The 16014-nt window shown below is 33.8% G+C and overlaps 1 protein-coding gene across 2 annotated transcripts in view; it reads right to left on the bottom strand.

Annotated features, from left to right (window-relative positions):
* The window catches only part of LOC114901744 (platelet glycoprotein 4-like), a 56329-nt gene that overhangs the window by 6088 nt on the left and 34227 nt on the right, over positions 1–16014 (bottom strand). For both annotated transcript variants that reach the window (XR_003795273.1, XM_029233849.1), the window contains exons 4-10: positions 14056–14203; positions 13430–13609; positions 12056–12147; positions 10015–10061; positions 7014–7083; positions 1643–1830; positions 516–634 (exon numbers count right to left, since the gene is read on the bottom strand). Coding sequence is in view for 1 of the 2 variants with exons in the window: in XM_029233849.1 (XP_029089682.1) it covers positions 516–634; positions 1643–1830; positions 7014–7083; positions 10015–10061; positions 12056–12147; positions 13430–13609; positions 14056–14203 (844 nt within the window). In the remaining variant the exon portion in view is untranslated. The remainder of the gene's footprint in view (positions 1–515; positions 635–1642; positions 1831–7013; positions 7084–10014; positions 10062–12055; positions 12148–13429; positions 13610–14055; positions 14204–16014) is intronic.

The raw sequence follows: 16014 nt of genomic DNA, 5'->3' as shown, positions 1-16014 counted from the left end.
CCAAATTGTTTTAAGCCAATTAGAATCATACCCATCATTACTATCCCTGACCTACAAACAATTAAAAAGGATTATAAAGTTCCATACGCTGAAAAAACTAAAATAGAATTACCTCGACATTTCATAAGCAACAACAGGAAGAAACCAATGAGATTTTCCTTGAAATAAAAGTAGGTAATTATATACACATTACTCTATATAAAATAGATAACCAACAAGGACCTACTATGTAGCACAGGGAACTATACTCAGTATTTTGTAATAACCTATAAGGGAAAAAAAATCTGAAAAAAACACATATATATATAAATATAACTAAATCACTTTGCTGTACACCTGAAATTAACACAACATTGTAAATCAACTATACTTCAATAAAAAATTTTAAGTAATTTGTCAAGATTGTGATGCAGTAAATATCATCAATAAATGTGATTGACAGAAAGGCGAGAACTTAATTTTTCTTTCATTTAAAAAAATGCTAAACCAATCAGATCAATAATGTATTTACTTACAGGTTCAACATCTAAGTACGTGCTATGTTCCTCTTCATTTGGACTTAAGCCTTCAACAGGTTCTGCAATTTCAGGACTTGCATGTAGAAAATGAGGAAGTGAAATGTACACAGGTTTTCCTGAAAACAAGTTTTAAGAGACAACTGGGATAAATCATTTTCCTCATTACGCGTAGCACTCAAAAGATTTCCTTGAAAATAGATTTTTAAGTTAAAAGAAATGCAAAGTTGGCTTTGAATACTAAATGGGGAATGAGGGTGAGGGAAAATTATTACATCTAATCACTTTTGAGCAAAAATAAAATATAAGCTTCTGCATCATCCTACTAACCATTCAGTTGATGTCTGTCGTTTATCCCTTAGGTTTCAATATGTAAAGCTTAGCTGCTGAACACAAATTTACAACCACATACCTTCATGTTTTAGGGAGTAATATGTCTGTGGACTGAGAATTTAAGAGGCTTTTCTTTCTTTATTCTCACCCACTCCAATATGAAAAAGGTGAGCAAAATAAGATAGACTCCAAATTTCGTGTTTGAGTCAATTCTTCTTTCAGAGACATCCTGAAATATATTTATTTTTATTTACCATTTTCTAGGGTAGAAAAAGTTAGAAAAACGTCAGATGGGTAAGTTGGGATGCTCAGAGTATTCTGAGAATTATTTTCACTTTACCCTAAATCTAAAAGGAGCACAGGGATTCTGCACAGCAAAGAAAACCATCAAAAAATGAAAAGCCTACCTATGGAATGGGAGAAAATATTTGCAAAACACATATCCCATAAGTGATTAAAATCTAAAATATGCAAGGAATTCACACAACTCAAGAACGTAAATAACCCAATTAAAAAGTGAGCAAAGGACCTAAAGAGACATTTTCCAAAGTAGCACAGGGAAATATCAGTAGGGTTTTACGTAATAATAACTAAGCTTTGCAACACTGAAACAACTGGGAGCTTGAAAGCGGTACAAAAATCAGAACAAAAATATCTTATCATCACCTTTACTTTCTGCCCTTTTTACTTTCTTACTTTAAATTTCTGGTGGAAAGGAAACCTAGGTGAAATTTACATTTTAAAGAAAAATGCATATTATGCCATGGATTGTGACATCAAGACCTTTTACTCACCGTCTTTGCATTTGCCAATATCTAGCACACCATATAAGGTACAATTTTTGGAGATAATTTTTTCTGTGCAGAAACAGTGGTTGTCTGGATTTTGAAGTGGAGATGCAAAAGCCAAGGATGGAAGGATAAATCTATACACAGGGATTCCTTTCAGATTAATTTCAGCTCCAAACACAGCATAGAATGATCTAAACACAGATAAGAAAGCTTCATTCTGGAAAACTGAACTTCATTATGGAGATTGTTTTTCTTATTTTTAAATTAGAAAAACTGGATATAATCTTGTTAGAATTCTTGCTTAAGTCTTACGAAAAATGTTCTTATGATATTTTAAGACACACCAGAACTCAATACCTGAGTATGAGCTCTTCTTACCTTTGTTTTCAAAAGCTTCTGAGAATAATTTTTGTTTGTGAACTACCGTGGAGTATTTATACTGAGGACATTTAGAGTTAGTTTCCTTTATAGAGTAAATATATGACTTCCTCAAGTCCTCTATTTGTGCCCAGTTTAAATGAGAGAAAATAAAATTTCAATCTTCCACAACTTAATCCTGGAGAGAAGGGCTGCTGACTTCCTAGGGTGTGTGCATGTGGGTTTTGATACATGTCTCCTATGCGCCATCATTTACCAAGTGTTCACCATAACCTCAGCAACATACTGGAACTCAATACATAACATTTCTAATGGCCAGATAACTCTGTATGAAGAAATGCTACTCTCTTCAATTTTATAGATAAGGAAAATATTCAGAGATATTAAATACTTGCCCACACCACACAGTGTCTAGAAACAGAGCTAGGATGCAAGCATACCAGTGTGGGTGCCAGTGCTTGTGTGATAGCTACTGGGCCCCATCAATTTGAAAAGATGCTGTAGTGTCAGTAGAGCACATGAACATAGTTCTGTGACTGTGGTATCACCATCTTGGACATTTTTTAAAATTGAAGTATAGTCGATTTACAGTGTTCTGTTAGTTTCTGGTGTACAGCAAAATGATTCAAATATATGCATATATATTCTTTTTCAGATTCTTTTTCATTATAGGTTATTACAAGATATTGAATATAGTCCCCTGTGCTATAAACTAGGACCTTGTTTATATAGTAGTGTGTGTATATGTTAATCCCAAACTCCTAGTTTATCTCTCTCCCACTTTCCCCTTCGGTAACTGTAGGTTTGTTTTCTGTGTCTGTGAATCTGTTTTGTAAATAAGTTTGTTCATACAATTTTTTTAGATTCCACCTATAAGTGATATCATACACTATTTGTCTTTCTCTGTCTGACTTAACTTCACTTACTGTGATAATCAGTAGATTCATCTGTGTTGCTGTAAATGTCATTATTTCATTCTTTTTATGGCTGAGTAATATTCCATTGTGTATATATACCAGATCTTCTTTATCCATTCATCTGTTGATGGACATTTAGATTGCTTCCATATCTTGGCTATTGTAAATAGTGCTGCTATGAACATTGGGGTGCATATATATTTTTTAATTAGAGTTTTTGTCTTTTCCAGGTATATGTCCAGGAGTGAGATTGCTGGTAACCGTAGTTTTATATTTTAAGGACCCTCCATTCTGTTTTCCATAATTGCTGCACCAATTTACATTCTCACCAACAGTGTAGGAGGGTTCCCTTTTCTCCACACCCTCTCCAGCATTTATTATTTTTAGACGTTTTGATGATGGTCATTCTGGCGGGTGTGAGGTGATACCTCACTGCAGTTTTGATTTGCATTTCTCTAATAATTCGCAGTTTTGAGCAGCTTTTCAAGTGCCTGTTTGTCATCTGTATGTCTTCTCTGGAGAAATGTCTATTTAGGTCTTTTGCCCATTTTTTGATTGGTTGTTTGTTTGTTTGTTTTGACACTGAACTGTATGAGCTGTGTGTATATCTTGGAAATTAAGCCCTTTTGGGTCATATTGTTTGCGAATAATTTCTCCCAGTCTTTGTGTTCTCTTTACAGTTTGTTTATGTTTTCCTTTGCTGTGTAGAAGCTTATAAGTTTGATTAGGTCCCATCTGTTTATTTTTGTTTTTATTTCTGTTGCCCTGGGAGACTGACCTTAGAAACCACTGCTACGATTTATGTCAGAGAATGTTTTGCCTAGGTCCTCTTCTAGCAGTTTTATGGTGTTGTGTCTTATATTCAGGTCTTTTAGCCATTTTGTGTTTATTTTTGTGTATGTTGTGTGGGTGTGTACTAACTTTGTTGATTTACATGCACCTCTCCAGCTTTCTCAATACCACTTGCTGAAGAGACTCTTTACTCCGTTGTATATTCTTGTCTCCTTTGTTGAAGGTGAATTGTCCGTAGATATGTGGGCTTCTTTCTGGACTCTCTGTGCTGTTCCATTGATCCATATGTCTGTTTTTCTGCCAATACCACACCGTTTTGATTACTGTAGCTTTCTGAAGTCTGGAAGGGTTATGCCTCCAGCTTTGTTCTTTTTCCTCACAATTGCTTTGGCAATTCTGGGTCTTTTGTGTTTCCATATAAATTTGATGATTATTTGTTCTATTTCTGTGAAAAATGTCATGGGTAATTTGTTAGGGATCACATTAAGTCTGTAGACTGCTTTGGGTAGTGTGGCCATTTTTACAATACAATAATTCCCCTACATACAAACCTTCAAGTTGTGAACTTTCAAAGATGCGAACATGCGTTCATATGTCCAATCACATAAGTTAGTTCACCTGTCTGGCATACATTGTCACGTGTGTGCATCCTCCACAAGTAGTTGTGCTTTTGTGTACTTTACTGTACACTACTGTATAGAGTATAGTAGTGCAGTATCTGTATTTCAAGCCCAGGATGTCCAAAAGTAAGAGTAAAAGTGGCGGTGGTATGTAGCTGGTACTAATGTACTGTACTGTAAGATTGAAAATGTTTTCTTTATTTTTTGTGTTTGTTTGTTTTTTATGTGTTATTTGTGTGAAAAGTATTATAAACCTATTACAGTACAGTCCTGTATAGCCGATTGTGTTAGTTGGGTACCTTGGCTAACTTTGTTGGACTTACAAACAAATTGGACTTACGAATATACTCTTGGAATGGAACTCATTCGAATGTAGGGGACTTACTGCATTAATTCTTCCAAGCCAAGTGCATGAGATATAGCCATTTATTTGAATCATCTTCAGTTTCTTTATCAATGTTTTATAGTTCTCAGTGTAGGTCTTTCACCTCCTAGGTCAGGTTTATTCCTAAGCATTTTTTGGATGTGATTTTGAAAGAAATTGGTTTTTTACTTTCTTGTTCTCATATTTCATTGTTAGTGTAAAGAAATGCAACAGATTTCTGTATGTTAATCTCGTATCCTGCTACCTTGCTTTTGTGTGGAGTCTTTAGGGTTTTTCTATATAGAGTATCATGTGATCTACGTATAATGGAGTTTTACCTCTTCCCTTCCAATTTGGATACCTTTGATTCTTTTTCTTGTCTGATTGCTGTGATGGGGACTTCCAATACTGTGTTGAATATAAGTGGTGACAGTGGGCATGCTTGTCTTGTTCCAGAATTTAACAGGAAGGCTTTCAGCTTCTCATTTTTGAGTATTATGTTGGCTGTGGGTTTCTAATAAATAGCTTTTATTATGCTGAGATATGTTCCCTGTATATCCACTTCGGTGAGAATTTTTATCATGAATTGATGTTGAATTTTATCAAATGATATTTCTGTATCTATTGAGATAATCATATCTATTGTGACATTTTGTCTTTTCTTTTGCTGATGTGGTGTATCTCATTGATTGTTTGCCTATGTTGAACTATCCTTGTGGCCCCAGAATGAATCCAATTGATCATAGTGTATGATTCTTCTTATATATTGTTGGATTCAGTTTGCTAATATATTGTTGAGGATTTTTTCATCTATATTCATCAAAGATATTGTCCTGTAATTTCTTTCTTGGTAATGCCTTTGTCTGGTTTTGTTATCAGGATGGAGGTGACTTTATAGAATAACTTTGTGAGTGTTCCCTCCTCTTCAATGTTTGGAAGAGTTTGAGAAGGATCAGTATAAGTTTTTCTTTGTATGTTTAGCAGAATTCCCTAGTGAAGCCATTCAGTCCTAGACTTTTGTTTGCAGGGAGGTTTTTTGTTTGGTTGTTTGTTTTATTACCAATTCTATTTTACTTCTAGTGATCAATCTGTTCAAATTATCTATTTCTTCTTGATTCAGTTTTGGTGGGCTGTATATTTCTAGAAACTTGTCCGTTTCTTCTCAGTTGTCCAATTTGTTGGCATTTAATTGTTCACAGTGTTCTCTTATGATTTTTTTTGTTTCTGTGGTGTCAGTTGTTATTTCTCCTTGTACCTTTCTTATTTTGTTTATCTGAGTCCTCTCTTTTTTCTTCTTGGTGAGCTTGGGCAGAATTTTGTCGCTTTTGTTTATCCATTCAAAACACCAGCTCTTGATTTTTTTTTCTATTATTTTTTTAATATCTATTGTACTTATTTCCTCTCTGATCTTTATTATTTCCTTCCTTCTGTGCATTTTAGGCTTTGTTTCTTCTTTTTCTAATCCTTTTAGGTGGTAAGTTAGTTTATTTGAGATTTCTCTTGTTTTCTGAGGAAGACCTATATTGCTGTAAACTTCCCTCTTATGACTGCGTTTGCTGTGTCCCATAGATTTTGTATGGTTGTATTTTCATAGTTGTTTGTCTCAAGGTATTTTTAATTTCCTCTTTGATTTCATTATTGACCCATTGTATTTTTAGTAGCATGTTGTTTAGTCTCCATGTAATCATTATTTTCTCATTTCTCTTTCTGTGGTTGATTTCTAGTTTCATGCCATTGTGGTCAGAAAAGATGCCTGAAATAATTTCTAACCTCTTAAGTTTGTTGAGGCTTATTTTGTGTCCTAGTATGTGGTCTACCTTAGAGAATATTCCATGTACACTTGAAAACAATGTGTAGTCTGGTTATTTTGGGTGTAATGTTTTGACAATATCAATTAAGTCTAACTGTTCTATTGTGTCATTTAGGATCTCTGTTGCCTTATTGATATTCTGTCATCTGTCCATTGATGTCTGTGAGGACTCTGTGAGCACATTGAGAATGAGGTTGCTCAGGTGGAGCCAGGCCTCACTGTTTTACTAGTTTAGTAAGAGAAAAGAAATGTTCTTGCTTAGAAATGAAGAAGGAGAAAATGATTTTCGTTATGCAAAGTATCCTTCTACAACCTTCAATTTTTTAAAGACTTACTAAACATATTATGAATTCCATATTGTATTTATTCTTAATACGTCAAGAAAAACTTGCCTAAATGTATTTTATTTTTCTCAAATAATATGATTATCAAGTATGATCTTCTATGCCTGTGTTTTTTCACTTGGAGAAAGAATTCAGTTTCTTTGTCTTACCTGCAAATGTCAGAGGAAAAGAATTGCAATACCCGGGTCTTCTCAATGAAAGGTGGAAATGAGGCTCCATCTGTTTAAAAATCAAGCAAGTGGCAAGGGATTAGGTGAAATATGTGTCCTAGAAAAATCTAGAAATCTTAATTCCAGCATAGTTAAGAGAAATAGAATACAAACTGTATATATAACATTAAAATTCTCCAGTAGCCACATTTTAAAAATAAAATAAGTATCAGGTATATTTTATCTAACCCACCATATCCAAAATATCATTTTAACATGTAACCAATATAAAAACTAACAAATCTCAAGATCCAGTGTGTACTTACAGCCTATTTCAATTTTTACTAGCCACATTTCAAGCGCTTAATTGTGACACATGGCTAGTAGCTACCGTATTCAACAAGTCTATATACTATACACATTCACTGGTATCCATTCATATTAAATTTTCCTACTCCTTAAAAATAAATGAAAGTTTAAAAAAACAATGGCAAAACCACATGTTGTTAAAACTGTGATTGTGTTTGTTTTCGAAATCCCCACCCTATCTATAGAGTAGCACTTTTCTTATCATGAGGTTCATTTAGAACTCCTGTTTGGTAAATGGTCTTCTTACTTTTAATAGTGATTCATTCATCTGCCCTAATGGCTGATTAATATTTTTTAAATCATTTATTGAATTTCTCTCATTAAATAGAATTTCCTGAAAATGGTTGGAAAAATATACACATCAAACTAAAAAGGACATTTGTTGAGTTTATTGAATCTCTACTATGGTTATGATCCATGCACACACTGGATATAAGAAGAAATAGTTAGGTAATTCCTCCATTTGCTCCACAAATCAATATTACCAAAATGAGCCACTACTGAATGTGTTTGTTCAAAACAGTAAGACCCATCCTTCAATTATGAATACCACACTCTTTTTCTTATAACTGCACTAACCTTGTGATCTTATTACATTTCACTTATACTCTTGTGATAAGTGAAATACAACAGATGATCACAGTGAATCAGCATTGAGAGAATGAGATATTAAAGATTAGCTTGAACTCCCCAAACAGGTCCCTGAATGGGCGTTGCCTACAACTGTCTTCCCAACACCTTAGCCGTAAAAGAAAAGAATACATTGAAAAGCTTTAAAAAATCATTTGAAATATCATCGAAGATTATGTATTAATGACACCAGCAATTACCATGGGTCATGATCATAAGATAGCTGATATTAGCAGGGCTCTTTTTTAAATGCATTCAAATGTAAATCAGTGTTTTCCTTTTCTGTCTCTTTAAGTTTGTTGAAGAAGATAGAGGAAGTACTTCTAAATCATGGTTAAAGCTCCTTGGAACCTCTTCCATTTCATTAGTCTCTTTTCTCTAGTGCCATAACCAAAAATCTCTCTCACAGGGATGCCATCAGAGTCCTTTGGCCTGTTCAGTCTACCTCTGTTCCTAGTTTGTTTTACATCTATTTTCTTCTTAGATACTTTTAACTTCATGCCCGATACTCATGCAGTTATGTTATTGTCATTAATAAATCCTCTACCTCATTTTTAAAACTTCTTTCTTCTCAGTTTTGGACAAAAGTGTTTAATTTTTTTTTCTTAAACCCATAAAGACTCCTTTACTATTTAGGAGAAGCACAATATATTTCTCTCTGTATCTAAGGATACAGCATGAAGTTTATGGTTATGAAATTACTAGAGTTAGTGGTATTGGGACACTTGCCAATTTATTGGCAGAAATGAACTACTTAGAAAGGAATTTCTTCACCCTATTCCATGACTCAAAGCACTACAAAGCAAACTCAACCGTGGTTTTGCTGTTTTTTCTTCAAGAGGGTATTAAAAAATTAAATCAACATGCAAAACTCAGTAATACCTTTGGAAAAGTAAACATTCCCCATGTTTGCTTTTTATTCCCTACCTTTTACATAACTTTGTATTTAACATTTTTCATTTTCATTATATTACTTTCCTATGAAGTATTGCCTAACTAGCTTTGTAAGCATTATGCTCTGCTTCTGCTTTTTAGCAGCTGAGAGCTCACCTCCTGGTATTCAATTCCCATTGCTTTTTACAATCTTAATTCTTAAACTCATAGGCATATATATACTTTGCTTTACCTCAAGAAGAATAATAAGCTGGATCTAACCACACTTAAATCTAAGTAGTACTTTCTTTCTTCCTAACTCTAATTCAGAATGTTCATTTTTGCATACATTTTTCATGGTTAGTACACATGTAACCTTGTTTTTGTTGCTGTTGTTGTTCTTTTCTCTCTCTTTCTGACCATCTTCTTCAAAATAGGTGGCTCTGCTTACAAGTTCACTGATTCTAACTCAGCCTGAAATCTTTGGAGGTATGTCTTACCTTTTGTAATTATCCTGATATTTTAATTCCTTTAATTTTAAATTATTATCTTTATAGTATTTACAAAAGATGTGAACAGTAACCACTACTCTAAGGTTTTCTAACCCTTTACTTCTGTGGTCAGGAAGGAGTTCGTTAAGTTTGTACAAAGCAAACGTTTCCCCAGAAATGCAGTAAAGGCTCATCCTCGATGGTTAATCTTGAGAAATTCCATCACATTAGACAGACATTTACTAAACCTACATAAGAACAGAGACTCTGAATTATGTTGCAGGAATACAAAGATAGGCAAACGCATACACTGAACCCCCAGAACATTGTAGGTATGGAGGTGGATTTGTGGGAGAAAGGAGTTGGTTTCATTGTGATTATTACCACAAAACATATGCCCTTGGGCTTCCCTGGTGGCGCAGTGGTTGAGAGTGCCGATGCAGGCACTCTCCGATGCAGGGGAAACGGGTTCGTGCCCCGGTCCGGGAAGATCCCACATGCCGCGTAGCGGCTGCGCGCATGAGCCGTGGCCGCTGAGCCTGCGCGTCCGGAGCCTGTGCTCCGCAACGGGAGAGGCCACAACAGTGAGAGGCCCGCGTACCACACACAAAACAACAACAAAAAACATATGCCCTTACCTGTACCATTAATCATGTCACAATAACTTGGCCAATAGGAGAGATGCCTTAGGAATAAAAAAAATAGAAAATGATATTCTTATTTCAAGGGCACCTTTCTCACATCACTTTGTCTATTATGATTCAGTACTTCTGCTAAAATAATAAATATTGATTAGACTAGATGTGACAGGCTAAGTTTAAGAAATGTTCTAAATCATTTGATCCATGTTTTGTTTGAAGTTTCCATTTTGTTGAGTTAAATGAAGTGCCTGAAACCATTAAGTGATCAGATTATAAAATAAAAACTGCCAAATGTTGTTAGAAACAACATGGAACAGAAGCAGTTCTGCAGAAAAGAAAATTGAGAAACATTTATCAGACACTTAGATCTTTTAGGGGAAAGTATTTTTTCCCAGTGGGATTATTTCATAGTATGTTGCATTCAAACTGAATAGGAGGAAGATAGTAAATGGATAACTGATGTAAACTCAGTATGAGGGAGAAGAGAGGAGTGTGGAGGAGGAAAGAAAGAGAAGCAGATGTTGGATCAATCGAGATTGGAAACATAGATAATTTATACTTTTCCTTCTCTTTTAACTCTTGCAATAACTGGCATTTAAGTAGGACAGAGTTTATTAATTTATGCTCTGGCATCTACAAAAGATATATATATATATATTCAGTATATATATATATATTCAGTATATATATATATATATATATATGGAAGCAATAAAGACAACAGTAGTGATAGTTTCTCTGCACACTCAGCCACTTTTTGGTGATGGAAAATGGGTTTTTTACACTCCTAACATACCATCCAGTAAGATGTCAAGGAAAGCTATTGCTTCTTTTTTAAACAGAATAAGCGATTAATCATGCTCAGTCTTGCCATGATCAGTTAAATTAACCTTGTCATAATCTTAAACTCTCCTTAAAACCTATCTGTAATATTGAAATAGAGGAAATGCTCATTTTCCTCAATACAGAGATGTGATTCCCCTGAAGTGAGCATTTAGAAGTGTTTGTTTTCCTCCATTAGACTTTTCTATAAAAAATATGTGACTGTGGACTCTGTGGAAGAAAAAGGACTACACGAGTGAGCGTTTAACTGTTTTAAGCAATTTTTAGATAGGAACTCAGTGTGAGGCAAGATTACTTAAAATATTTCATCTCTTGATTTTGATTACTTTATTCTTTGTCAGGAAATCACTGATCTAAAACTCATTTTAACTTTAAGGAGGAAAAACTTTCTCCCTTGATATTTATTGGGGTTCTTCCTATTTTAGACATATGATGAATTTGGTATACTCCAGATAAACAGGCAGGAGCTAGGGAAAAATAGGAAATCATGGCTATGTGAACATATCTCATTTTACTACTATTTCACAGGAGGCGTGCTCTTTGTCTTCAAGTTTAATATGTCAATTTTAGAACTTGAAATACTAATTCCATTTTTTCATTGATAAAGGTTTAAAAAAGCTGAGTTATCAATATAGAAAATTATTTCAAGAAAATGTTGAAAGGGAAGGTCATGAAAGCGTTGGCATGGATACATTGAGCTTCCACCTTATGGCACATTTAGTCACGTTACTGGAATGAGCAATTTTTATATTCCATGCTCAGTAAAAAAAAAAAAAAACAACAAACAAACAAAAAAAACACCCAGTAATATATACTTTTCAACCTGCTAGACACCGAGTTGATTTTCTTCCCTTTCATTTGTGGTTATGTAATTGTATGAGTGCACGATAACGCTGGTTATGCAGCAGAGATGGAAGTAGTCCCTTTAGATTTCTTTATGTAAGAGACCCTGTGCATAAACGTCAACCCTCAAGTGGGGCTGATACTCAGCACCTATGCACTAGTGTGACCAGTCATCACAACTAAAGGGTTAACACCTGGCAGAACAGGAGTTTCTAGGGCTGAGATACAGGCAGGTCTGTTCCATAGGTTGGTGCCTGTGCATTACCAGTTGTTAAATAAGTTTCTTACCTGCCTTAGAGTATCCTAGTGACACACACACACATACACATACACACTTTGCCTGGATACTTACTTTTTGCCTTTATATGTGTCAATTATGGCAACTTTGCTTATGTCATCTTTTCCATTGAAAACTTTATAAACTCCATCTGCAGTATTGTGGTACTGAAAAGATGCATACAAGAAAAAATTACTTCTAGAACAAGCCATATTTTCCAAGTTATAAAATATGTAATTAACTCACTTTTGCATTTCTCAAACACTGGTTGTTTATAATTATTTTATGTGATTTGAAATATATATGCAATAAAGTTTTAAAATTATTGGTCTTTAACATTTTAAAAAGACAGAATATAAAAGGTGCCTAGAAATAAGTGCTAGATGCTGAGCAAAGGAAGAAAACAAATATAAGAAGCTGATGTGATCCAACTCTATCACTCTTTGCTGTAATTAAGCCAGAAAGGCCATTTTGATCACTCCTCCTATTATATTGAGGTGAGGGGATAGTGAACAAAACCTATGAGAACTGTGACAGATTTCTAGAAGTTTTCTCAACATTATTATTTCTAATAAGTGGTTACTAAAGATTAGGTACACAGAATTAAAAACAGAATTAGCCAAGGAAAGAATTCAGAGTATTTAGTTAAATACTAGTAACTGAAATTTTTATCCCTTTATGCTTTCTTAATTGATATATAACCTTGCAATCCTAAAAAACCATCTACAGTAAAATAACAACAGTGAACTGGAGAATATAACTAATGTCACATACAGTGCCAAGTGAAATCATGGTCAAAATTTCAATTCACTAGTCAGATTATCCTATTTATAACTTGAAACATTAAGGTATAACTAAGTACATCACCAAGTTCACATTTTTCTTAATCTCCAAACTGCCATTTCATAACTTTTGTAGATTATAGAAATTCTTTTCAACTAATTCTATGAAAATATGACATTGCTGATGTATCAGTCTCATTGTATGCAATTTTGGCTAAGTTTTAAATATTCAGTACAACAAATTTGTAGGATGTCTAGAGAAGGAAGAATGACATGACGAATATATTTAACATAAATAAATAAAAATGTGGCATTAAACTTGATCTTTTTAGACAGGAAATCAAAACCAAAAACAGTGCTCAAAGCCTTACCAGCTTACAATCTAATTTTAGACAGTTGTATATTTATCAAAGAGTGGAAACTTGATTAAATGTTCAGTTTCTTAATTAAATTGTTAAAAAAAATTTAATTGTTAAATTCAGATAAGTAAATTTTCCCAACCAGGAAAGCTAAACCCATGTGAGATGGAGACTTAAAAAACTTAGAATATGTATTCCCAGATCAGAAATAGGGTTAACACACTAAATGATAAAATTATGAACTAACAATGCCATTATATTTATCCAATTAAAGTTTAACAATATTGACATTCATATTTGGTACTCACAGGGTAAAACACACCAACTGTAGTAGGAACCAGGTATGGAATCAAGCTCAAGAATGGATCCTTATAGCCCCATAATAGTTCTTTCAAAGTTCTCTTTTGAAACATAGAAGAGTTTGATTTTTTGATAAAGATATTGACTATTATTTGAACAAATGGGCTTGGATAGAGATGGGGCACAGCCTATAAAAAAAAACCCACTGTTTAAGACACCAATAGCTATAGCAGATTTTTAAGAAGAAATGGATAAATAGTACAATTAAGTTTAATAAAACAACTTTCAACTGTTTCTTTAAAATTACTGCCAAATCTTTCCAGGACTAAAAGTGTAATTTTCTTCATCTCTGAATGATTACTTTTCTCTGTCTCAGTGTGAGCCACAGGAAGAAGATTTCAAAGTTAAATCCTACTTTTTTAAAATGATACACTTTAAGTGGTCTTCTCAATTCAGTTGATTATTCTATGATCTTGTCATCTTTCCAAATGACCGTAATTCAAAATAATGCCAAATGAACACATTTTCATAAAAATGAGAAAAATAATATTTAATGATAGCTCTAATCATGAGATTAATTACAGAGGATTCTAGAGTATTTCAAACCCAGTAATTTCTCTGTTTGTCTACTCACTGCTACAGCCAGGTTGAGAACAGTGAAAGTGTCATTCTCGGGTCCAACTGATAGTGAGGGTTCAAAGATGGCACCGTTGGGCTGTAGGAAAGAGACTGTGTGGGTCTCAGAGTCTTGGGTTATATTTTCCTTGGCTAGATAACGAACTCTGAAAAAAACACAGTAAATAAAATTCAAAATAATTGTTGCAAGTGAACATTAAGTCTCAAATGCCGTTCATTCATGCAACAAATAATTTTTGAGTGCATAGACTATGTCAGAAATTAGGCTAAACAAGTGGGTTAAAATGATATATAAGCAAATGCTGAGTTTCTAGCAAATCAGAGAAGGTGGGGAGGGGTGGGTGGGGAGGTGTCTTAGAGGTGCAGAGCAGGGGAGAAGGAGTAAGTGTTATTATAGGAGTTTACACAGAGTCTGTGGGAAAACACAGAACAGGTACAAATCCAGGCTTGGGATGGTTATGGGGGGATAATGGACAAGATACAATTCCACATAAGTGGTCTGAATGACAAGGAGAAGTTTAGTTAGGTAAAATAGGGTAGAAAGTAGCATGTAGAACATTAAGGAGTAAGAACATGGTATAATTTTAGATATGCAAACTTTTTTTTAAATATCTGTATCAGAGTATAATTGCTTTACAATGGTGTCTTAGTTTCTGCTTTATAAGTCAGAAAGAAAAACAAATACCATATGCTAACACATGTATCTGCAAACATTTTACTATGGTTGGTTTACAGAGTTAGAGTAAGGAGAGTGGTGGAAATAAAGCCACTAAAATAAACAAGATCTCAAACACAAAAGGATTGTGTCCTGTACTCAGATATTTAGCTTTTTATCCTGAGGGTCAGGAGGAGACAGCAGAGAGGTTTAAGGAAGGGAAGAGTAAAAGCATGTCTTCTTACATTAGAAAGACTGTTCAAAGTGCACAGCCTTGCCAGCACTGTTTTTTTCATAATTTCCAGTATTTTAATGAGAAGGATAACTAATGGAATATAATTTCCACTTAAGCGATCAATTCCCCTCCATCTCTGCCTCATATATTGTATACTTATTAGCTCTAAGCTCCTGGCTCTAAAATCTCTAGGCAAAGTACCAACTACTTTTTAGGAATGTGGTGAAAGGTCATATTATGGAAAAAAAAATCTTTTGCCAGTACAAGATATTTACTGAGATGAAATAAGGTAGACATTGCATTATCATATATTTGAATGTCTATTATTTGAGGCTACAGTAGTTATCTATTATTATTTAACTAAGATAAAGACTGAAAAAAACATGGGACTGAAATGTATAAAACATAACAAACCAAAAAAGCCACACATTTCAATCAGGTACAATACCTGTAGGGTTGGTATTATGAGTGTTTTTTTTATTCCCAATCACAGTGCCTGCTACTTGGTAAGTTCTCAACAAAAAATTTTGAATGAATAAATTAATTAATACCTCCCATTAATATCTCAAAAGAGAATTCAAAAAAGATATAAATATGTTTTACTTTTAATATAATTTCTTCAAAGCTTTATTATTTACTTTTCTCTGAGTACTGTAGACATACAAAGAATATAAAAATCTGAAACAGCAGCCAGGACAGTCTATTAATAGTCAATTACTAGTTCCTCTTAGATAATTGTATTTTAAACTTATATTACATATTATTAACATTTAAAATTAAAATGCTCTAATTTTCAGGAACATTTATGTGTATATAATAATTGAGATAACAGCAAAATAATTGTGACCCAATTCTAGTTTACTTAGTTGTACTTACAATACTATACCAGTAGATGGCACTCACTAAGAGAAAAAAAATCCTTTAAACTGAGGCCTGTGTTTAGAATGTACTTTTAAAAAGAGAACATAATCACTGAATTTTTGGTTTAAAAATTAGAGTATAAGGAATTTCCTGGCGGTCCAGTGGTTAGGACCCCACGCTTCCATTGCCGGGGGCATGGGTTCTAT

The sequence above is a fragment of the Monodon monoceros genome, unplaced genomic scaffold, assembly GCF_005190385.1.
Source record: "Monodon monoceros isolate NGI ecotype Baffin Bay Population unplaced genomic scaffold, NGI_Narwhal_1 Super_Scaffold_2, whole genome shotgun sequence".
NCBI lineage: Eukaryota > Metazoa > Chordata > Mammalia > Artiodactyla > Monodontidae > Monodon > Monodon monoceros.
This window is presented reverse-complemented; position numbering and strand designations above follow the sequence as displayed.